Here is a 22,529-nt window from a genome sequence, read left to right on the forward strand (position 1 = left end):
CTGGGAGGTGACAGGAGTGCACCTGCCCCGCATGGTCACCCCCCTGGGGCTCGGGGTGGCCTCTTGTGTGAGCAGAGCCAGGGCTGCCAGGCCATGTCCCCTTCCCAGGAGCTCACTGTGGGTGGCCGTGTCAGGGAACCCTCCCCCTCCCGCTGTCTGCCAGCACCACTGTGCCCACCCATGTGTCTTGACTGTGGCTGGGCACGTCCTGGCTCCGTCCCTGGAGCCTGTGTGACACAGACCGGTTACTGCACCCTGCCTGCTCTTGGTTGGCGCTGGCAGAGTGACAGATCCTGATCCGCAGCCTGTGGGGGCCCATTCTGTGCCCTGCCAGGCACACAGAATGGCCTCTCAGTGCCTACTGACTGCATCCTTCCCGAGACAGGCTGCTCACTCCCACCTTGGAGCCCCAGTTCCCCCAGAACCCAGTTCTACACTGGAGATGGGAGCAGCCCCACTGTGCCCCTCCCTTCCCGTGCTTGGAGCGCCCCGCCCCTCCTGGAACCTGCCACACTCACACCTACCTCAGGGCCTTTGCGCTTGCTGTGCCCTCTGTGGGACACCTACTCGGGCTCTGTGCAGCTCCTTTCCTCAGTTCTCATTGCTGATGTCACCTTGTCCCCTTCACCCCAGGCCCTCTGTTCGGTACTGGCTTTTTTTTTTTCCAATACTGGGGCTTGTACTCAGGGCTTTGCACATCCTAGACAAATGCTATACCACTAGACTATACCCCAGTCCTTTTCATTTTACTCTGAAACAAGCTCTTGCTAAGTTGCCCTGGCTGGCCTTAAACCTGAGATTCTCCTGCCTCGGCCTTCTGAGTGCTAGTATTGTAGACAGCTAAATTGTAAGTATTACTGGCAGTTAGACAGGGCTGGGCCCTCAGGATTGAAGACAATTGTGGCCAAAGGCACATTCACTGAAAGTCAGGCTTCAAGAGGGAGGACTACACCCACATACTTCCCCTAGGGATAAACAGCAGTGATTGATATTCTAAATAGGCATCAATCACCTTGGGTGAGGGACCAAAACCTCCTTCATCCACCCGTTCCAGGGAAGCCCGAATTCCTTGCTTGTATGCTACCTACATGACTTGCTTCCCCTTTTGATCCCCATTTAATCAATATTACCTAAGGGACTATAGCTGTGATCTTACTGGCTCACCACAGTTTTGTCCCAACTCACATCCCCCTTGTGACTTCCCATTGGATCAGTGTTACCTAAGCGACTATACTTGTAATCTTACTAGTTGACTATAGTTTTGTCCCACCTTGAACCCACCTCACCTCATGGCTTTGCTCTATAAAACACCCTGGAGAAGCGGGTTTCCCCTGGGGCCACCCGCTGAGGACCCCCTCTGTCTGAGACGGAAGTTATCTTTCTTCAATAAATTCTTCCTACTCTTAACCTCCATTGCTTGTAGAATGTATTTTAGAGAACACGAACTTTGCATTTTGGCCACCTAGCACGTTGGGGGTTATATCTCCCTGATGTTATTTAGAGGTCCACAGATCACCCCTATATCCTACGCCCTGTATCATGGAGATCACAGGCACGCACACCATGCCAGTGCCCTGTTTTGCTCTTTTCACTGTGCTTTACTCCTGCAGGAAGTCCTTGTGCCGAGCCGCCTGCTCGCTGTCTTCTGCTGGCGCGAAGGCTGCCTGAGGCGTGGTGTGTAGCGGCCTTGAATGAGCGAACGAGTTAAAAGCAGGTGAGATCCTGCAGGACCCAAACAGAAACCAGCCCTCTCCCCCCAGTGGTGTTTGAGAAAGCAGCCTCCGATCCAGGTGCACTGAAATAATTTTATTTTAAAAAGTCACCCCAACAGCACTGCCCCGAGGTTAGCACACGCACACCCACCCCCAGGGGACCCCAGGTGGCCTGGGCCAGGCTGCGCTCTGCTTTCCAGAGCCCTAAGAAACCAAGTACAAAAATACTTTACGAGGGTTCTGCTCTAATCTCAGACACAGAAAAATACAGCTTTGGGCTGGGCTGGGCTGGGCCACGGCGGTGCCCAAGTGCATAGCAGGCAGGGTGCTGGGGAGGGCGGACGTGGCCAGGACGGCCCAGGAAGAGCGGGGTATTGCATATGAGGAGGACGGGCCGCTGGCCTCAGGGGAAGCCCTGCCCACTGAGGGCCGGTTGCATGAGTCTTCAGGACCACGGGGCAGTGCATGAAGGACACAGCCTCCCTCACCCTGAGCCTAAGGCAGCATCCAGCAGTGTCCCCACGCTGCCACCAGCCCTGAGAGCGCGTGTGCGCCTCAGCCCTGTCCCTCTGGAGAGGCTGAGCCGCCTGCCCAAGCTGTGACATCCCAGACCTCGAGGGCCCTTCTGGCTTTTGCTCAGTGCGCCCTGCAGTGCCCAGTCCCCTGGGAACAGTGTTCAGCAGAGCCCTGGGCAAACGGGCCACAGGTGTGAAGGACCTTCGGGACACTTGGGGAGCAGGCTAGGAATTGGGGGCGCGAAGCAGGGTCCTGGTTGTGACTGAAAGCAGATAACTGTTCAGAGCCTTCTGCCTCAATTGTCCAGTGAGGAATGGGACTGGGGGTCACCCAGCCAAGGACCGAACCCGTGACCCCACCTGTCCCCACAGAGGAAATGAGTTCTGGGTTCCCGGGTTGGGCGGTGAAGGTGGGGTGGGCCCCCTGCCCTCCTGAGACCCGGACAGCACCAGGCAGGGCTGAGATGTCCCACAGCAGCCCTGCTCCATGCCTGTCGCAAAATGAAAAGGGCTCCTTTGGCCGGCCCTTCGCTGCTCACTCTGCTCTGGGCCTGGAGAAGCTGCGCCTTCACCAGTTAGCACTGGGTGTTCGCTGTTTCCCAGTCCTCCTCCAGGTGGCAGGTGACTCACCAGAACCTCCGTCTTTTGTCCCCAGCGGATCCTGCCCATGCAAAGGGTGGCACAGACAGGAGGGGGCACCCACAGCCTGGTGCCCAGCCACCCTGGGACTAGAACCCCTCTCGAGTCCCAGATTCTGAGACAGAGCCACCCACAGACTCCCAGTCCCTCCTGAGGCCCAGAACAGGAAGCACAGCTCCGCCTTGGATGCAGGGTGTCTGATGCAGTGGCTCCATCAGGAAGCTGACCCTGAGCCCACGTGGGCCACACCTCAGCTGGCCGCTCACCGCTCACGTCCAGCGCTGGCTTACTCCGCCCCTGCGACTGGGAGCTCACTCCTGGAAGCTCCTGGCTGCTCACTACACGGCCTCTCCAGGGCCCTCTCTTCCTGTTGAGCCCTGTCTCAGCCTGTGGGAGGGCTGCAGATGTCACTCCAGCTGTGGCAGGGACCTCACCCCAAGTACCTCATCTACCGTGGGACCAGAGAACACAGATCGAGTCTGCCAGCTTGACAGATGAGCAGCGGGGTTCCCACATCCCCAGCCAGCCCCACGGAGGTCCCCAATGTCAGGATCTCCCTGGCTTTAGAGCATCCGGGGACTTTGGGGGCCAGGTGTCTTCGGGGCCTGGCTGCCTGGGGCTAGCGGGTTTCTGCTGATCACCAGTTCCAAGACATCACCCGCCTCAGCCAGGAGCGGCACTGCCAGGCAGCAGTCGAAGTCCCGCGTGCGGACGTGATTGACCTGTGGAGACAGGTGGGACTCAGGCGTTCTGCCCGGCTCAGGTTGGGTTACACAGATGAGGCCTCCGTGCCGGCTCAGAGCCAGGCCTCATCTCCCACCCCTTCCAGCACCTGCTGTTCTTCCTGGAGGCTGAGCCCCTGGCTTCACACTGAGCCACCTCTCCAGCCCTTTTTATTTTCTGAGTCAGGATCTCGCTAAGTTGCTCAGGCTGCGGCCAAGCACGAGGTCTCCCCGCCTCAGCCTCCTGAGCACTAAGATCATAGCTGTGCCCACAGTGCCCCTGCATTCTCCTTCTTACCTGCAGGACCCGGTCAAAGGGCTGCAGGCCCCCATGCTGGGCCGGCCCACCGGGGCGTATGGTGTGCACATAGACACCCTTTTCCAGGAGGCCGTCGGACACGCTGAAGCCAAAATCGCGCCGTGTGGGGTCTCTGTGTAGCATCACCTGGGAGCAGAGGGGATCCCTGCGGCTCCAACCTCGACCCCAGCCTCCCAGAGAACTGAGGTCCCTGGACCAAGACCCCAGAGCATCCTGCATGGCTCCCTTCCTCCGGACTGAGCTCTGCTGTCAGTAGCACACGAAGGCAGGTGGCTCCCGCATCCCTTCCAATGCCCCCAGAGAGCAGACTGCGGAGAGCTCCGGGTGAGGGTCTCCCACTGTCTTCCTGCAGAGCGAGCCACCAGGCTCCTCACCAGGAGTGGAGGGAAGGCATGAGGTAGGTGCAGGCGATGCAGGGGCCAGGTGCCAGGGCCCTGGGATGCCACCTGCCCTGCTCGAGTCCATATGCATGCCGGCATTTGTCTTCCCTGCACTTTGGTCCTGTCTGGGAAACCCACAGCCCATGTGCACATGCTGTCAGAAGTGCTGTGCAGCACTTGCAGGGAATAAGGACCTGAACGTCTCCAGTGCTCAGAACAAGGCCGTTTCAGGGCATTCACTGTGTGTGTGAATGGGTTGGGTCAGCAGAGGCAGGACTTGTAGTAGGGTGGGGCAGCCATACACACACACACACACACACACACACACACACACACACACACACACGCCCCAGTAGGAACTAACCTCTGCGTACATGTGTGCATATACATATCTCTACATGGCTGGCTATGCACATATATACATATACTCAAGAGAAGATATAAGCAAATCTACTTAGAGAAAAGTATTAACTGGGTGTGTGTGGGCGTGTTGGTGTGCATGCACGTGTGTGGGTGTCAGCAAGATGGTGAGGGCTGTGGAAAACTCAACCTAGGACAAAATCCCTGCTACTTAGTGGAGAACACAGCCAGTAGGGGGCCTGCACGCGGGGTGGCGGGGCAGGGGCAGGCCTGCGGCAGGGTTGTCAGGCCCTCCTTGTTCCCTGTGCTCACCTTGTGCATCTCCAGCGCGGTGGGGAGCAGCAGCTCACGCAGTTCTTCTGCAGACGCACGAGGCTCCCGTGTGCCCCTCCAAGCCCGGGACCCAGGTCTGCCCTCCAGGACCGCACTGGGCAGGGCGCCTACCATGATGGAGGCCTGTAGCCACAGGGCCTAGGCTCAGGCCACAGGTGGTCAGCAACCCTCCCAGGGGTGACACCCCCCACGTCCCCTTTAAGGGCATCACAACTGTGCCCTGGGACGGCTGTTGGTCTCCACAGCCAGAGACCCTGACCTGCGCCCAGCCGAGCTATCCGAAGGCTCGGGTCACATGGATGTGGTCAGGATAGGACCCTGCAGACTGTCCCAACCTGCCCCAGTGAGCACCCGCAGGGGATACAGGGATATAGGATGCCACAGGGACCGGGGCTGCCCAGACACCAGCCAGACTCAACACACCTGGGCCAGAGACGGGAGGAGCAGGGTGGAGGGGGACAAAAGTCACGCTGAGACTTTGTGAGAAAGAAGTCAAGGACAGGTGTCGGGTGTGAAGGTCAGGGCACAGAACCACCCACAAACAACAGGACAGGGCCTACATCCATGCTGTACATTAGCTCAGGGAGCCAGGCAGGCCAGGTCCTCTGTGATCACAGAATGGGCAGGAAGTGCAGCGGGTGCCAGGGCAGGTTCACTTCAAAACAACTAAATGGTAAATGCTGCATTATGAGAATTTATCTCAATTTAAAACATTTTAAGTCAGTGTCATTCGAAACACCATGGTCTAAAATTAAGAGACACTTAAGAGGTGTCACTTGGACAAAGCCGGCTGAGAACAGAGCAGGCCCTGGGGGCCAGGAGCGCAGCCTGGGTGGAGATGAGAGGTGTGGACGGGGAGGGACAAAGTCCCTGCCTGAAGAAGCAGAGTGACCTTGCCCTGCTCTCGTGGCCCTCAAATGCAGCTGATTCGAGAGCAGGGCCTCTGGGGTGGGAAGGTTGCAAGTTGGTATTTTGCTTATCTTAATCTTGCTCATCTAAACCGGGAGTGGTGGTGCACCCCTGTAATCCCAGCACTCAGGAGGCTGAGGCAGGAGGATCATTGCAAGTTTGAAACCAGCCTGGGCTACAAAGTGAGCTCAAGGCCAACCTGGACTGCATAGCAAGACCCTGTCTCAAAACACACACACACACACACAAAATCTTATTCATCTAATTTTGCACCCAGTCCATACCTCCCTTCTATGATAATAAAAAGCTTTAAATGTAAAGCTTGGCTATTCAAAGTAAAGCCAATGAATTTAGGATATTCACTAAAACTGTAAAATTGAAATTAAAATTCTCCAAAGAGGTGGTAGAGAATATAAAAATTTAAAAACTTATCTACACAAAAGAAGGCAAGTGAAGTGACCAGAAATATAGGGAAAGCATGGAAAATATAAACTATGTGCTAAAATTAAGTTTAATTATATCAATAGTACAAGAAGTATATACCTCAGACACACTAAAAACGAAGTACAGGAAGCCCAAAAATAAATAAATTAGAAAAAGGCAAATATTACTAACAGCAGAGGGAACAATGAGACAAAAATGGAATTTAAGGTAGAAAGTACATAGAGACATGTAAGAGAGTGATAATTAACGTTATAGAGAAAAATTCATTAAGAAGTCATAGTAATCATAAATTTATGTCAACCAACAATGTAACATCAAAGGATGGAAAATAAAAGTTGACAGAATGGCCAGGCGTGGTGGCGCACGCCTGTAGATCCCGGCACTCAGCAGGCTAAGGCAGGAGGACTGCTGTGAGTTCAAGGCCAGACTGGGCTACAAAGAGAGGTCAAGGCCAGCCTGAGCTGCATAACCAAACCCTGTCTCAAAAAGACAAAAAAATAAAAAATAATTGACAGAATGTAATGGTGGGCATTTTATTATACTGCTAACAAAAATGATAAAGTCTAAAGTAAATATGTAGATTTGAGTAAGTTTATGAACAGTCTTGAAATATCTAAAGCCCTACACCAACCAAAAGGAGTTTGCTACCTTTTGCAAACACACACAAAACATCTGCAAAGCTGATCACATGCTATGCCGTGAAGGATTAAATAGTAACAAATTCCAGAGAATTAAAACTACTTTTGAACACGTCCTCTGGCCACCAATATATATATAAAGATTAAAAACCAATATAAATTGGTTTTTAAAATTGGATTTAAAAAAATAACCAATAATCCAAAGTCAAAAGCCCCACTTCTATAGAATTAAAAGGCTTATGTAAAAAAGACACTGCAAAACTTTAAAAGATTTTTAAATTGAGTGGACAACCAAACTGTCTTAGCTGGGTTCCGTGGCTCATGCCTGTAAGCCCAGCACTTTGGGAGGCTGAGGCAGGAGAATTGCAAGTTCAAGGCCAGCGTGGGCAATTTAGACCCTGTATTAAAATTCAAAATTAAAAAACAAAACAAAACAAGGCCTGGGGGTGTGACCCGGTGCTACAAGACTCGCCTGGCGTGGATGAGGCCCTGGATTCAATTCCCAGGACCAAAAATCGAGAATATCACCAGTACAACTTGGGGGATCCCAGCCAAGGCAGGGCTTGCAGGCAAATTCTTAGCTAAGAACAAGGAATATGTCAGTACTTAGACATAAAAAGGAAAAAAATGGCAAAGCCAGACACGAAAATGAGTGAGACAGAAAGCAAGAAAACGAGGGAGACAGTACACGGACACCGCAGGACACCACCCGCTGAGCAGCGACTCTGGGAGTGAACCCGGCAAGGGGAGATGGAGTGGGCTGGGCACCCGAGAGTGTGCAGAACGCAGGAGCTGGGCCCCCTGCGCCCGCCCCACTTGGCAGGGACTGCCCAGGACAGCCGTGTCTACAGAGCCACGGTCCTGACCACGTATCACACGCAGACGCCACCCCTGCCCAGGCAGTGAACACACACACACAAGGCTCCTGAGGAACGTGCTCCCCACGTGCATGCCTGGGCACACGGGACTGGCACACATTCACAAGCACTCCCAGCACACCCGATGTCTGCACACTGCTCACACCTGCTCGCCCCAGGCCCACAGTGGCGGCCATACCTCCAGTTCCCTGAGCAGCTCCGACTGACCGCAGGACTCCAGGTCCTCCAGGGCCTCTCCCAGCGCTGGCCAGAAGCCCCTCTCTCGGCCGGGGCCGGGGACAGGGATGGGGCTGCAACGTAGGAACCAGAGCATCAGCTCCGAGAAGTCTTCAAGCCAGGCCAGTGCTGGGCTCGGGGCCATGGGGTGGGCAGGTGGGTGTCCTCGGTGGCAGTGCTGGGGCCCCAGGAGAGTGGTTGGTGACACAGAATGAGGGGAAGACGCAGTGAGGGGCAACCAAGACTGTCGGTGGCCCGTTAGAACAGGGGCAGACGAGACGGGGTGGACAGCAGTGACACAGGACGCCTGAGGAGAGATGACAGACAGACAGGAGATCCATCGGACAGCCTGGAGGACATCCTGCCCACCCAGACACGTGGCACTGCTGGACAGGGACAGGACAAGACAGATGATGCAGAGGTGGAGGGTTTGCGGTGGCACTGCAGGTCACAGGCAGACACGCCACATGGCATGGTCCGGAAGCCCCCCCATGCAGAAGCCACCAATGCCCCTAGCCCAGGGACGATAGGGTCGAAGTGTGCCCCACTCAGGGAGCTGGGCTCTCCTCCCAGGGTCCTGGGGCCAAGCACAGTGTCACAGAGAAAACGTGATGGCCGGGTCATGACCCGGGGAGAGACATGTGGCAGGTGCCGCCTGGAGGGAGGAGGGACTCAGGTATGCTCTGAGGCTCAGCAGGACAGGCCCCCTGGGTAGAGGGTCCTTGCCGCCACCTGGCACAGCCATGCCCGGCTCCCTGGTGGTGACAGGGTTGGTGTCGGACAAGCAACCGCTGCCCCCAGGCCTCGGCCTGTGCCCTTCTCTGCCACTGCACCCTCCCTGATCCGTGGCCCTGTGACTCTGCACTGCACCCTGGCCACAGGTGCCCTCCCCGGGTCACTGAGCTCCCACATCCCGGCTGCTGTGTCCCTCCTGCGCCCACCACCGACCTCGCGGGTGGCCCCCAGTCTTCGTCCTCATCCTCAGGGAAGGACTGCTCGCCGGGGCCTGGGGTGTAGCTCGTCCTCCCGGCATCCCCGGGTGGGGGGCTGCGCCGTGGCCTACTGTGCCGCCGTTGCTGGGGGGCTGCCCCCCGGATAGCCGCCTGCGGGGTGTAGGCACCTGGGGGTGCAGAGGGGTGTCTATGCCCAGTCGCTTTTGCTTCCCTGGGCTCTATTTCTAGAGTGACAAACACTGATCCTTGTGCCCCTCCGGGCCTGCATGACCCTTGCCATCCCAAGCCCTTCCTGGAGCTCTCGGCTGCAGCAGAAAGTGGACCGCGTGCCAGAGAGTGTGGCTCGTGGAGACAAAGCCCACCTGACCTTGGAGCTCAGAGGCCCTGCCCTGGGCTCCCACTGGGGGACAGGGATAGTGGGACCAGAGAGGGCAGCTGTCCCATGGGAGCCAGGCTGCTGGAGCCCCCTTCCTCCCCTGTGATCTCCATGGACCCATGCCCCCGGGGTCCCAGCATGCACAGAGGGCTCAGGGGAGGAGTTGGCGCATCCCCCCAAGCTGAGTTTTTGGGGACCAGGGAGGGTGCCTTCTGTCCCCCTGTCTCCGATTGGATGTGGGGAACACGGTTTGAGCACCTGCGTGACCTGGGCCTCAGGTGTGGGGACAGGAATGGGGTTTCAATGCAGCCACGCACAGCCGTTCCTGGCCAAAGGCTCGGACCCTAGGGTTCCTAGGAGTGGCCATGGGGGTAGGATCCTCGAGAACTGTCTCTGAAGGACAAGGCCAGGGTAAGCCCAGGGGGGCCAGGAGCAGGACAGGAACCCTCCACAGAGGCGGCCTGAGAGTTACCTGGGCCCCCAAAGCCACCCTCAGTGGCCAAGCTGTCCCAGGACTCCACGGCACTGTCCACACTGCACACTGCAGATGGAAAGCGGGTGACCAGCGCACCGGACTTCAGGGCCTCGGGTGGGTCCTCTTCGGTGTCACTGGCCTCGCTGACACTGCCCGACTTGCGGGATACGAGTGGGCCTGGGAGAAGAACCACTGCTGACCAGGGGCCTCTGTCAGGGAAACTAAAGCCCAGGTCCACAGCAAGCCATGCAGGCCACACCGCAGCAGTACAGGAGCCTGCAGCTTGACGTTGCCCACCACCAAGGCTGGGGACAGGGTCAGGGACCCTGAGGATGGGCAGGGTCGCAGGCACATAGGAGACAGCATATGCAGAAGGGGGGGGCCACACCAGACCTGCCGAAACCTGTGACCCAGGGCCACTGGCTCTGTCCCTGCCCTCAGCAGAGACGCCCAGCTGACCTCCCCTCCCCGAGGCCCCCCGCCCCAGGGCTGGGCCCCGGGCTCACACTCCAGCTGCTTCTTGATCTTCAGTGTGACAGTCTCGCCAGCCGCCTGCAGCAGGTGGATGGCCTCGCTCAGCGGGCGGCCCTTGAGGCTTACACTGTTGATGGCCAGGATGCGGTCCCCCACATGGATGGCGCCGGTTCTGAGGGGGCACAGGACAGGGTCAGGACCCACACCCAGACCTGGGAGGGGGCTTCTCCCCTCAGGGAGCCCCGGGGCCCAGACTGAATCCTGGCCGAATCGGGTTATGCCCAACTGAAAGAGACAGCGGGCAACATGACCTTGGGTTGCATTAACAGAGCTCTCAGTCTGGGACCTGGGAGGGGACAGTGCAGTGCGCATCTGAAGAAAGGTTTGGAGCCTGCGTAGGAGCGGGGACCAGGCTCCCCGCATCTTGCTGGGGGTGGGAGGCTATGCGTTGCTGGGCCCTGCCCCCACCCCCGTTCCCCAGCCCAGGTGCAGCAGGGACAGCAGCGTCAGGAGGGCGCACAGTGGGTGTCCACCAGCCACGGCCCCGACCTGGCAGCCAGGTAGAAGAGGGTGGGGTGGGACACAGCCTGACTGTGAAGTGCTGTGCGAGCAAAGTCTCAGGAAGCGCCCTGCCGCTGTCTGAATCGAGGACGTGTTGACTCGAATTGATTTTTTACCCTTCTGGAAGAGGCTATTAGAAACACGACCATTTGGTTTGGAGCTCAGGCTCCATTCCGCAGGCTGCACAGGGCTACACAGTGGGGAACCCTGGTGACTGTGCCCGGTGCCAGGGGGCCTCACAGCCCCACCACCGTCCCACCACCAGCAGGGGGCGTGCCAGGCCCAGGGACGCCCCGTCTGCAGGAACTGGGCTGGGTTCCTCCTGTCCGCCTGCAGAGGGCCCCCGTGGGTGCTTCCGCTCTATGGACCCCTCCCAGGGGCACCACCTGGCAGGAACAGCCCTAGAGGCATCGTGGGTGCTGGGGCCGCCCCACTTCCACGGGCAGCCCCCAGTGCGTCCCCACCCACGAACATGGCCTGTTACAGACCAGGCTTGGCACAGAGGGGACGCTCCTGCGCCTGGTCCCCACTGCCCAAGTCCCCACCGCCGTGCCCGCCCGCTCACCTCTCGGCCAGCCCGCGCTTAGTGAGGCCGGAGATGACGATGGGGTCGAAGGGCTCCTCGGTGCCGGAGATGGTGATGCCCAGCGGTCCCCCGTAGCGCTTCAGCTCAACGGTGTAGCTCACGGCGCCCGTGGCCTCCTGCTCGTCTGCAAAGGCAGCGTGAGCAGGCGGCAGGGCTTGCGGGGCTCGGGGCGGCTGGGGCCGGGGCGCGTACCGGAGTTGTCCTCGTCCTTGCGGACCTTCAGCCTCACCAGGTCCTCGCACTGGCGCAGGATGCGCACGGCCTCCTCCATGGGGCAGTCGTCCAGCCGCACGTTGTCGATGGCCAGCAGCTTGTCGCCCGGCTCCAGGGTGCCCGTCCTGCAGGAGGGACGGGGAGGAGCTGCCCCTGGCGCACACAGCATCCACCGCCTGCTCGCTCCGTGCCCTCGCCTACCTGTGCGCCACGCTGCCTTTCTTGATGTCGGAGATGATGAGGGGCTCGCCGCGCCGCCTGCTGGCCGCTGCGGGGAGGGCGCGGTCTGACGAGGAGGCCGTGGCTTCCGTGGGGTCCAGACGGCGCCATAGCAACCTGGCTCCTTCCTGCCCTCTCCTCCCCACCTGCGTCCTGAGCAAAGGAGCCGCCTCTCGGGCCCCACTTGTTCCATAAGCTGGCTGTGACACGCCAAACCTCATGGGGGCGCGGCAAGGTGAAGGCAGGTGACCCAGCCAGCCACAGTAGGTGCTCGCTGCCGAGGCCTTCCTCCTTCTGCTCACCTTTCCCCCAGCCAACTGTATCCTGGGAGGGCAGCCCCGCTGTTCCCTGCGCCCATGGCTGGGGCACAGCCCCAGGGAACCCAGCCAGGGGACCGAAGGACAGGGGTGGCTTCTTAGATGACAGGGCAGTGAGAATAAGACAGAAAGGGCTGCCTGCAAGGTAGTGGGAAGCATGGATGAGGCGGCCGTGTGTGTGTGTGTGTGTGTGTGTGTGTGTGTGTGTACACGTGTGTGCATGTGTGTATGTGTGTAGGGCCAGCATGCTGCCCCTTAACCACTCCCCAGGGATGGATGGCAGAGAGCCACGGGCAGAGCTGTGTAAAGGTCCTGAGGTCACAGGAGCAGGGATGCAAGGCCTTGCTTGCAAGCCAGGACTTCGGCTTCTGCCCACACCAGGTTTACCAAGCACACAGCCGGGCTTTTCTGCCACCTTGCTGCTCCTTCCCAGACAAACGTGACTCGGCATGTGCCGTACCCCGGGCTGTTTGGGCTCCGGAGCACAGAGCAGACAGGAAGCCCGGTCAGCCTGGCACATGGCCCTGCAGGTCGCTTGTGAGACCCTGGGGTGCCTCCAGCCCCGTGAGGGGCCCCTGTGCAGAGTGGGGAGTGGGGACACCGTGCACTGGTGGAGTGGTCGCCCCTGGCAGCCAAGCTGGCCCTAGGCGGGTGACAGGGACTCACAGCTGATGGTGATGCCCAGCTCCACACCGCGCCTCTTGGGCAGCTTCACGTGGAAGGTGCCGCTGCTCGGCACGACGGACTCTGCAGAGATGGATTGGACCAAACCGTGAGGACCCCGACCTGTGGGGACGCTGCTTGGGCCCCCACCTGTGCCTGCTCTGCCCACCCTGATGGAGCAGGACGGGGGCACAGGGAGAGGCATCCTGTGCCAAGTCGTGGACATGGCTGCCCTGAGCCAGGACTCAGGTTGTGCAGCCTCTGGGCCCTGCCCCGTGACCTCCTCTCCTCCAGAGGATGTGGGTGCCAGCAGCAGAGACTTTGGGCAACGGTGGGGACTCCTGCTCACCCGCCACATCGAACTCCACCTCCAGCACAACCCTGTGGGCCAGTGCGGCGTCCCGAAGCAGCTGGTTGGCCTCCTCCGTGGTCCCGTCCTCGGTGGCAACACCATTGATGGCCAGGACTCGGTCGCCTACCTGCAGCAGGCCACACCTGGGCCCAGTGGGGGCAGAGCCCGTGACAGCACCATGTCCCTGGCACTCAGTCATGGATGCTGGCCTCGGTCTCCCGGTCCCCTGGGGTGACGTCACCAGCCAGACCCAGTGCCCCAAGGAGGACAGAGAAGACTCAAGTCCTGAGGACCCCACGCCAGGGCTGTGTGGCCCTGGGCCAGGGAGTCACCGTCTCTGAGCCTCAGCCTCCTTCTAGGTAAATGGGGCTGATGGCAGCCCCAGGGTCGGGGAGGGAAGTGCCTGTGACTCAGTTTCCCTGCTGTCCTAGAGCCTCTAGTTAGGGTTGGCGGCCTGGGGGGAGGGGCTTACCTCTCTGCTGGGCTATCAGGTTCAATGAAGCGCACGAGGGGTGGGGACGACAGGGTCTCGGTGGCAAAGATGCCGCCCTGGAGCTGGAGGCCGAAGCCGCCGAGGGGGTCCCCGCACAGCACCACCTCCGTGGTCTCCACGTGCACAATCTGCCCACCTGGCCCCACCATGCTAGATGCCAGGGACACTGTGGGACAAGGGGACAGCACTCAGGGACCCCAGGGAGTGCCCCCACTGGCCCCCCATGTCCCCACAGGGACACAGCAGCAGGAAATACCTGGTCACTTCTTCCTGTTTCCCCCCACAGGGGCCCACTGTGATGAGGTAAGTTAGCCACCCCGACAGGTCGTCAGTACCCAGGACCAGGTGGAGCAGCCCTATCACGTCCCATCCTGCCTGGCAGCCCCTCACCTCCATGCTCTGGGCCATGATTAAGTCATGCCAGGGCCTTGGCATGAGTCTTACCCTGGGGTGACAGGTGAGGGTAGAAGGGGGCGGGTTGCTGGGACAGAAAGGGTGCTGAGAGGCTCCACTAATTTCTGGGACCATGCATGGGCCTCTGTACCTGCCCCTCCACCTGCTGTCCCTGCTCCCCTGGCCCGGGTGCAGGAACCCAGGAATGACCATGCTGCCACACATGCTGGTGTTCTGCACTGTTTGAGGTGATGGTGTATTGAGACCCAAGTCATGTCTGTCACAGCCACCCATAAAGTGTGCGGTTCCTTGTGAGTAGTCGGGGGACCCTGACCACACAGGGCCCAGGCCCATTTTAGGATGAGTTCATCATCACAGAGGCGACCCAGGCCTTGTTGGCGTGTGTGGGGCCCTGGGTTCCATCTCCAGCACAGAAAGGCAGGAAGAAGGGACGGCAGCGGACAGGGGAGGGCGGAGAGGAAGGAAGGGAGAGAAGAGCTGCTGTCTGTTCTCCGGCCTCCTCTTCCCAGACCGGCACCTGCAGCCATCAGTCCACTCCTGGCTCCGCTGCTGGCTCCGTCATGGGGTGGACATCCCCAGGGTCCTTGGTGGCCATGTGTGCTGAGGAGAGTAACCCACTACACCCGGGAGCTGCTGGGGCCTCTCTGGGGCCCATGCCCACCCCGAGTCCAGGCCTACTCACGTGAGCTCCTGTGCTCCCTCCTGCGTGGCCGCCTGTGCCCCGGAGTGGTGCGCGGGCTCCCAGGCGGCGGTCCCCGGGGCAGGGTGCTGGGGTGTGTGCGGGGAGAGGCGTGGTCCACAAGTGGCGAGGAGAAGGGGCTGGAGGACAGGACTGGAGGAGGACACACGGGTCTTGCTGCATGGCCCAGGGAGCTGGAGACCCACACCGGGCAGCCCCGTCTCCCTCCCTCCCGTGCAGAGGACAGCGGGCAGCCCCGTCTCTGGACCCTTCAACCCTCGGAAACAGGCGTCCGCACCTCGGCTCTGCTCTGGGCCCCAGCTGGGCCTCGGGCTATGGCAGGAGGGCGTGTGGGGGTCCCGGCCAGGGGGCTCGAAACTCTGCACCTTCACTGTGGGTGGGAGAGAGGGGCGTGGCAAGCGACTGCAGGGCAAGGAAAAGGGTCCTCCAGCCTGGCACACCTGCCACAGCCTCTTTCTCCTTCCAGGACGGGGCATGGGGTCCAGGCTGGAGGTCTCGGCCGTGGGCATTGCCGCAGCTGCAGCTACTCCTTTGCCTGGCCACAGCATGGCCGCCCTGGGCCATGGCTCACGTTTCCTCCCATTTTCCTCACACCTGGTCCAGGCCTCCCAGAGGCCCACATGTCCTACTGTCTCAGGCTCCCCATGCCAGACCCTGCACCCCACACGGTCTGCACTCCCAGCAGCACCCCCTACACACCAGCTGCCTGGCCCAAGAGGTCAGGGAACCCAGTGACACCACCCAGCTGCAGGGCTTGAGCAGGTGGCACGGCCTCTGTGCCTCTGTGCCCAAACCTGGGACCCACCTGCATCTGCAGGCTGTGGGGGCCACCGGCTCTGGGGTGCAGGCAGGACCTCCAGCCGCACCTTCTCTGCCACTCCTGCCAACAACTTGGTGGCATCTTGCAGGGAGCAGCGTTCCGTGCTGGTGCCGTCAATGGACAGGATGTGGTCCCCCGGGTGCAGGGCCCCGCTCCTGGCCAGGCGGACATAGAAGTTGGTCCAGCCGCATCTCAGCCCCTCACCCTGCACACCCCAGAGGCGGCACCCAGCAGGCCTCACCTGTCCACCACGCTGGCTGGCTTGATGCGGTCAATTGTGATGACCGGCTTGTTCCGGTGGCAGCCAGCAGTGAGTGAGATGCCCAGGGCACAGCCCGGCGTCTTCACGATCTCCACCACCAGTGGCCCGGTCGCCCCAGCCACGGAGTCTGCTCATGGAGACAGGTGTGTTGGGGGGAAATGGGGTGCACATCCCTCCCCACCCTGCTCTGCACCTCGGTGATGAGTGAGTTCCCTATTGTGCAGAGCCGGGATGGGGGCGGGGTCACCACAACATGCGTGACAGTCACTGTCATGCAGAAAACAGCCCACCACACACCCGGCTGGCAGCAGCACCCTGAGCTCCTATCCCCACACCCTGCACCTTGCACCCTAAACCTAGGCTTGACTCTCTCCCTGCCCACCTGGTACCCAATAGACCTTGCTGCCATCTCTTCAGTGCCTGACTTCCTCCCCCCACTGGCTGCCAGCTCTGTGAGACAGTGGTTTCATCTGCACCATGCTCCGTGGGTCCTCAGGTTGTCCCCCCACCACACGGCTCGCCTGGGCCAGCACCTGGGGCGGCCACATCATACTCCGCCCGGAAGAGCGCCTCATGGCCGCACCGCTGCAGGGTGGCCAGGGCGGTGGCATGACTAGCTCCGTGCAGCGGTATGCCGTCCACGCTGAGCAGCCGGTCGCCTGCCTTCAGGGAGCCCTCCCTGCGGAAAGGGCAGGGAGAAGGTGGGGGCGCCCTTCATGGCTGGGCTGAGGAGAGCACGGGCCCAGAGAGGGTGCCAGGCCCGCTAGGGCCACATGGCACCCTCATGTTCCCAACCTCGAGGTCCTCCCCAAACTTGCCCTGGTGACACCCGTGGGAAGGACCCCGAGGGCCCCAGGAGGGCAAGCAGCTCCTTGGCTGAGGTCCCCTCTGGCCCTGACAGGTGGCCCTGGCTGTTCCAGGCTGTCCTGGAATAGCTCACTGGGCCGTGTCCCAGGACAGATTTAGACTGGCCACGAGGCTGTGCCAGGACTCTCCAGGGAGGGCAGCGTTCTCAGGCCCCGGGCTGTGGCAGGCCCGGCCCAGGGTCCCTCTCTCAGGGCCTCATCCGGTCTCCATGGGCTCAGCCAGGGACGGCAGCATGGCCTCACTCACCCACTGCACAGGGCTGGGGGTCCCCGGGCAGTGTGGGTCTCCTTAGGCTCGGCTCACCTATCAGCTGGACCCCCTGGCCGCACGTGCGTCAGGACGAGTGGGCGGGACTTGTGCAGGTCTTCATGGGTGCCTCCTGGGCAGGATTCAACAGGAGATAGCACTCATCTTCATACCCCTTCCCCTCTGCCCACAGCCCAGTCAGCCCCTAAGAAATTCCCTCAAGGACACCTGCCTGACTCCTTGTCCTTGCTACTCATGGACGTATCCAGAGACACCAACTGTAACTTACCCAGAGATAGGAAAAGGAACAAGACCCAGCACTCAAATCTCTCTTTCTTCCCTGAGATCTCGTCTTATTTCCCTTTTTGCCCTGATTGCTAGGCAGCTCCAAACTTGGTTTCAGTCTCAGCAGTGGTTTCCCCATTCCTGGTCGGTATCAGGACCTTTCTCATTCCCCTAAGCCCTGAACACTTCACTTAATAGTTCAGGGTTCTTTAGAGTAGGAAGCAAAGCCCAACATACACAGAGTCCACATTAGCCAGTCCTTGTCCCCTGAGTCAAGCAGTTCCCACACTGACCTCGGAGGACGAAGCCAAAGCTGTTGCCCTCCTTGTAGAGGGAGACGTCCACTGTCTTTGAGACGATCCTGGGGTTGTTCTCTGGAGCTGCGGAGCAGAGGGAGACCCGTGAGTCTCTCGCAAGTGCCCACGCTGGCAGCTGTTCCCAAAGCCCATCCCAGGAGCGCTGGGTGATCAGCCTCAGAAACGGTGGGATGTGGGGGGCGTCGAGGAACCCTCGCCCTATGCCTGCTTCACCTGCCAAGGGAGGGGAGGGCCCCATTCACTCCCAAGCGCCAGGCAGCCTTGGGCTCGAATCTGTGGCTAGACTGGGCCAGGCCTGAGAGTAACACTGAGAATTCAGACCCCAAGGCTGCGGCTTCCAAGCAGGACAAGGATGACCCCCGGCCGGGGCCCCCAGACCTCCCTGTGCTGGGAAGAGCCACAGCCAGGCTGGGCCTCGCAGCCTCCAGGTGACAGCGTGCGCACCTCCCCGCCCCCGCCTGGCACGGCCCTGGCCCGGCCTCCGAGGCGAGGCACCCACCGGGCGGGGGCAGCTCATACTCCACCTCCAGCACCACGCGCTCCCCCACGTTCCTCAGCAGGGCGACAATCTCGTCGTGGCGCAGCCGGGCCAGGCGGATGCCGTTCACCGACCGGATGTGGTCGCCCACGGTCAGCAGGTCACTCCTGCGTGAGGCCGGCACATGGTGACTGGTGGCCCAGGACTGGCATCCATACCTGCCACCTGGGACCCCTGACAGCTTCTGATTCTCATTCTACAGAGGCTTGGAGAGGCCATTCACTGGTCCAGGGGACAGCCACGGGACTTCCCAGGGGAACAGCGGCTTGTGTCTCACGGAGAGGACCAGCCGCAGGGAACAGGCCCCAGGAGAGGGAACGGTGCAGCAAAGGTGTGTGCGGAGTGCTGGGCTCTGGACCTCGGAGACGCTGAGGCCAGGAACAGACCCTTCCTGCTTCAGTCACATGCTCAGCCTGGTCTGCTGCCCACTCCGCCGCTCACCTGGCCGCGAGCCCCCCGGGCTTGAGGCTGGAGACCCTGGGCTTCCCATCCTTGTCGGTGCCACCTGAAACGGTCAGGCCCAGCGTGCTGCCCTCGCTCTTGGTCAGCTCCACCACAGTGACGCCACGGCACTCCTCTGCCGGAGGTGAAGATGGCTGGTGAGCGGGCAATGAGGCAGGGTAGCCAGGGCCAGACAGAGGACACACGGGAGGCAGGGACAAGGAGGCCATACCTGGGATGCTCTGTCTGCGGCAGACCAGGGCCCCTTCACCGCCACCCACGTCCTGGCCGCCTTTGCAATAAGGCCGGTCGTCTGTGGAGACAGAGTCACCCTAAGTCTCGGTCCTCCAGCCTGGCCCCAGGACTCTCCCAGGGCTGCGCAACAGGTCCCTCTCTGCCAGCACCCTGGGCCTGGGCTGGGTCCTGGAGGGCCGGTCCCAGGAAGGCTGCACTCTTCTCGCTGAGTGGCCCTGTGGGTGTCCACCGCACCCCAGATGTCACAGCTGCCCTGCAGTCAAATGCCAGACACCCAGGGCTGCTGAAATGACCCCACCTTACAGATTAGGAAGCCAAGGCCCAGATAAGACAAGTTGCACCCTTGCCACATAGCCAGGCATTGCACGGTCCCAAATGAGATCCAGGTGTGCTAGCTCTTCTTGGGGATGTGCTTGCATGCCTGCCCGGACAGGGGCTCTCTCTCTCTCTCACACACACACACACACATGCACACACACATGAACACACACACGCACACACACACACGCAGGTGCTGATGTGCCGAGAAGTGGTGCTGTACCAGGGTCCTGAGCAGACCCGGGACCGTGACCTCATGGGGTGGGCACATTGTGGTATGTGAGCCATGTCCTCTGACCTCCATGGCGCCCCAAGGGGACAGGCCAGCTCCCCTGGGAGAGGTGCTCTCCACCTCCACAATCCAGAGCCCCCCTCACCCCCGGGTTTCCTCAATCCCTTGCCCTCTCTCTGGGATGTGTCTAACCTGCAGTGAATTCTGTCTTTGGGGGTTTTTAAGTTACTAGGAAGTTTTTCATCTATTTCAAATATCAGAAAAGTACAGCCAGGTACAGTGGCACAGGCCCACCATCCCAGCACTGTGAGAGGCTGAGGCAGGAAGATCACAAGTTTAAACCCAGGCTGGGCAATTTAGGGACTTAGTGAGACTCTGTTTCAAAATTTTAAAAAAAAGAAAAGAAAAGAAAGAAAAGAAAAGGAAAGAAAAAGAAAAGAAAAGGAAAGGAAAGGAAAGGAAAGGAAAGGAAAGGAAAGGAAAGGAAAGGAAAGGAAAGGAAAGGAAAGGACCTGGAATGGAGCTCAGCAAAGAGGCCTTGGGTTCACTCCTGCTACCCTGTGCTTGTGCACACTCCATCAGGCCACCTGTGCACCAGGCCACCTGTACACGCAGCTTCTTGAGGCCTCCTCTCCCATCAGGTGTCACCAGCTCCTGACTCAACCCCAAGCTCAGAGACCCTGATGCTCAGCCAGGCCCCTTCCTGGCCTGGTCCCTGCTCCCAGCTGCAGAGAAACCAGATCTTCCCTAGCATGGGCAACTAGACAGGCTCACCAGCCAGGAACAGAACAGCCTGTGGGCCCAGGCCCAGCTGGTGGAGGGGGGCACATCTGCCACGTCTCTCCACCGCACCAAGACAATTTCTAAACCTCTACACGGCAGGACAGTCAGCAGCACCCCAGCCTCCTACCACAGATGCCAGGAGCACCTGTGACAACAGAAGGATCGAATTCAAACACAGATGAATGTCCTCTAAGGCAGCAATGTCACACCAAGAGAAGCTCTGCTGTGCAGCCAGGGCAGGGCTCTCGTAAGGGGTAGGGCTCCGGCTGGGTAAGGGATGGGGCTTGGCCCTGTGTCCCCCACCTTCACTCTGCCCCAACTGCAAAACCGATAATCAGTAAACACACCACAAGAAAGCCCAAAGGCATCTAGGCTCCGGGGGCTGTCCTGGCTCAGTCTGCCTCAGACCCTGCTCCCAGGAGCACCCCCTTATATGTGGGTGACACGCCGCTAAGCACAGCCCTTCCAGAACAGCCGCCAGAGCCACTTCCCAAGCCCCAGGGGACCCCTGAGTACTGAGATCAAAGCCCGTGCACACCTGCAAGGCTGCTGCATGGGCCTCCCAGCAGAAGCTACAGTGCCAGCATCCCATCAGCGTGGGGCCAGCAAGGCAGTCCAGCCCCAAATCCCTGTATGTGGCGAGGCCAGGGTCATCTCTCAGGAAGGGCAGGGAAACTGAGGCCCAAACTCACCCCAGACAGGCTGGGGAACCCCAGGGAGCAGGTGAGGACCAGGGACCCCTGAGCCCTGGTTGCAACAACAAGAGAACAGTCCGGGCCAGGTGCGTGGGACTGCAGGGTTGAGCTATCACCTGGCAGGGCGCGGGCTGCCAGGGGGATGGGATCTTTGCAGGGTCACATCTCTGCTTCCAGAGTTTGCTCCCAGCTTCTTCGGCGGCAGGTGTCTGGGTATTCAAGATCCTGAAAAGTGCCTCCTTTCAAGACTCCCTGGGTGGGGAAACTGAGGTAGCACTCAACTCAAGCTCCAAGCAGAATCAGAACCACCCACTGGATGTGGGACTGGCATTTCCACCCCTGTCTGTAGCATGGGGGCCGCCCCTCCCTGAGGGCAGCTGGCCGAGACATTAGGGTGATTATTTATAGAAACCATGGGTTCACCCCCCTCCAGGTCCTGCGTACACTCTCCTGCTCATGCATTCGTTCTGGGACCTGGTAATTATATGCTTAGAGATGAAGGCTTTTCAAAAACAGCTTTCCCACCGATTTTCAGCTGGAAACGTGCATAAAAAAACAGAGATATTTTTATCCGTTTTTTTTTTTTTTTTTTTTTTTTTCCCTGTCTCCTTCCAGCAACGGGCAATTAAAGCTTCGCCTTCATCCACATCCTGCAAGAACTCGCTTGGAGGGAGATCGGCTTCCACAGCCGGGCAGCGCGGGCTGGGTGCCGGGACAAGGAAGGGAGGACACAGTCCGTGCAGACCCCAGCCCTTCTGCCCCGCTCTGGCGGGGGCTGGGTGGGATCCTCTGTCACTCGTTTCTCCAGCGTTGTTGGCTTTGTGATTGGCCTCTCTCTCTGGGTCCCCAGGGGGCACTGAGCTCTGACAAAGGAAAAGGAAGTTGGTGGCTGCCAGGCAGCCGTGCCAGGGTCCTGCCTAGGCAAGGGCAGGGGCGGGCACTGCCCAAGCCTGGCTCCACTGCTGTAAGGAGAGGCATTGAGGAAAGAGGGGCCCCGACAGGATGAGCGCCTACAGGCTTCCTGGACAGCACGACAGCTGTCATCAGCAGGGCTACTCGAGGGCCAGCAATGACCCATGCTTGTGGTCCCAAGGCACAGGCTGAGGCAGGAGGATCTGAGCTTGTGGCCGGGCAACCTGGCCAGATCCATCCCAGGTGCTGGGGATGAAACAGTCACTTCTCTCTGAGCCTCAGGTTTAGCTCCTGAGAAGCAGGTTGCTGGACACACCATGACACTGGGTGTGTGAAGGCTTTCCCTGGTCTCCACCACATCCACACCTTTGATAAGCATGGGGCTTGTCCCGTGTGCTTCCAAGGCTCAATTTCATTGATTCCTCACTGCTTTTGAGGTGATAGAACCATTCCCATTTTCCAGGTGGAGAAATTGAGCACAGAGGAGTTAAGTAACATTGAGAGGTAAGGGCCAACAGAATGTGGACCCAGGCCTTGGTGTAAGACCTTCGAGATTATTAGCATGTTATCCTTATGGTCATCCTAAGTGCTAGAAGCCACCATCATCCCCACGTTACAGATGAGGAAACCAAGGCACAGAGGGGTCGAGGGAACTGTTCAGGAGCACACAGTCCATTGGTGGCAGAGCCAAGATTTT

General features: G+C 59.7%; 1 protein-coding gene across 7 annotated transcripts in view; it reads right to left on the minus strand.

Moving 5' to 3' along the window:
• Nucleotides 1–1,791: 1,791 nt before the first annotated feature.
• Nucleotides 1,792–22,529, minus strand: part of Grip2 (glutamate receptor interacting protein 2) — a 45,028-nt gene continuing 24,290 nt past the window's right edge. For 3 of the 7 annotated variants that reach the window (XM_013515424.1, XM_013515423.1, XM_005387067.2), the window contains 23 exons: nucleotides 18,870–18,950; nucleotides 18,638–18,773; nucleotides 18,158–18,303; nucleotides 17,635–17,721; nucleotides 17,114–17,189; nucleotides 16,477–16,622; nucleotides 15,923–16,070; nucleotides 15,667–15,836; nucleotides 15,139–15,231; nucleotides 14,844–14,993; nucleotides 13,727–13,913; nucleotides 13,252–13,397; nucleotides 12,906–12,986; nucleotides 11,905–11,971; nucleotides 11,683–11,828; nucleotides 11,470–11,614; nucleotides 10,376–10,515; nucleotides 9,867–10,046; nucleotides 9,014–9,185; nucleotides 8,028–8,139; nucleotides 4,960–5,103; nucleotides 3,887–4,033; nucleotides 1,792–3,588 (listed from right to left, as the gene is read on the minus strand). In XM_013515424.1, coding sequence (XP_013370878.1) covers nucleotides 3,430–3,588; nucleotides 3,887–4,033; nucleotides 4,960–5,103; nucleotides 8,028–8,139; nucleotides 9,014–9,185; nucleotides 9,867–10,046; nucleotides 10,376–10,515; nucleotides 11,470–11,614; nucleotides 11,683–11,828; nucleotides 11,905–11,971; nucleotides 12,906–12,986; nucleotides 13,252–13,397; nucleotides 13,727–13,913; nucleotides 14,844–14,993; nucleotides 15,139–15,231; nucleotides 15,667–15,836; nucleotides 15,923–16,070; nucleotides 16,477–16,622; nucleotides 17,114–17,189; nucleotides 17,635–17,721; nucleotides 18,158–18,303; nucleotides 18,638–18,773; nucleotides 18,870–18,950 — 3,059 coding nt within the window. In that variant the 3' untranslated portion in view covers nucleotides 1,792–3,429. Of the gene's footprint in view, nucleotides 3,589–3,886; nucleotides 4,034–4,959; nucleotides 5,104–7,369; nucleotides 7,553–8,027; nucleotides 8,140–8,224; nucleotides 8,373–9,013; nucleotides 9,186–9,866; nucleotides 10,047–10,375; nucleotides 10,516–11,469; nucleotides 11,615–11,682; nucleotides 11,829–11,904; nucleotides 11,972–12,905; nucleotides 12,987–13,251; nucleotides 13,398–13,726; nucleotides 13,914–14,843; nucleotides 14,994–15,138; nucleotides 15,232–15,666; nucleotides 15,837–15,922; nucleotides 16,071–16,476; nucleotides 16,623–17,113; nucleotides 17,190–17,634; nucleotides 17,722–18,157; nucleotides 18,304–18,637; nucleotides 18,774–18,869; nucleotides 18,951–22,529 lie in introns of those variants that run through there. The other 4 variants (XM_013515425.1, XM_013515426.1, XM_013515427.1 and 1 more) reach the window with 4 other exon arrangements.

The sequence above is a fragment of the Chinchilla lanigera genome, unplaced genomic scaffold (genome assembly GCF_000276665.1).
Source record: "Chinchilla lanigera isolate Chin_1 unplaced genomic scaffold, ChiLan1.0 scaffold00028, whole genome shotgun sequence".
Taxonomy (NCBI): domain Eukaryota; kingdom Metazoa; phylum Chordata; class Mammalia; order Rodentia; family Chinchillidae; genus Chinchilla; species Chinchilla lanigera.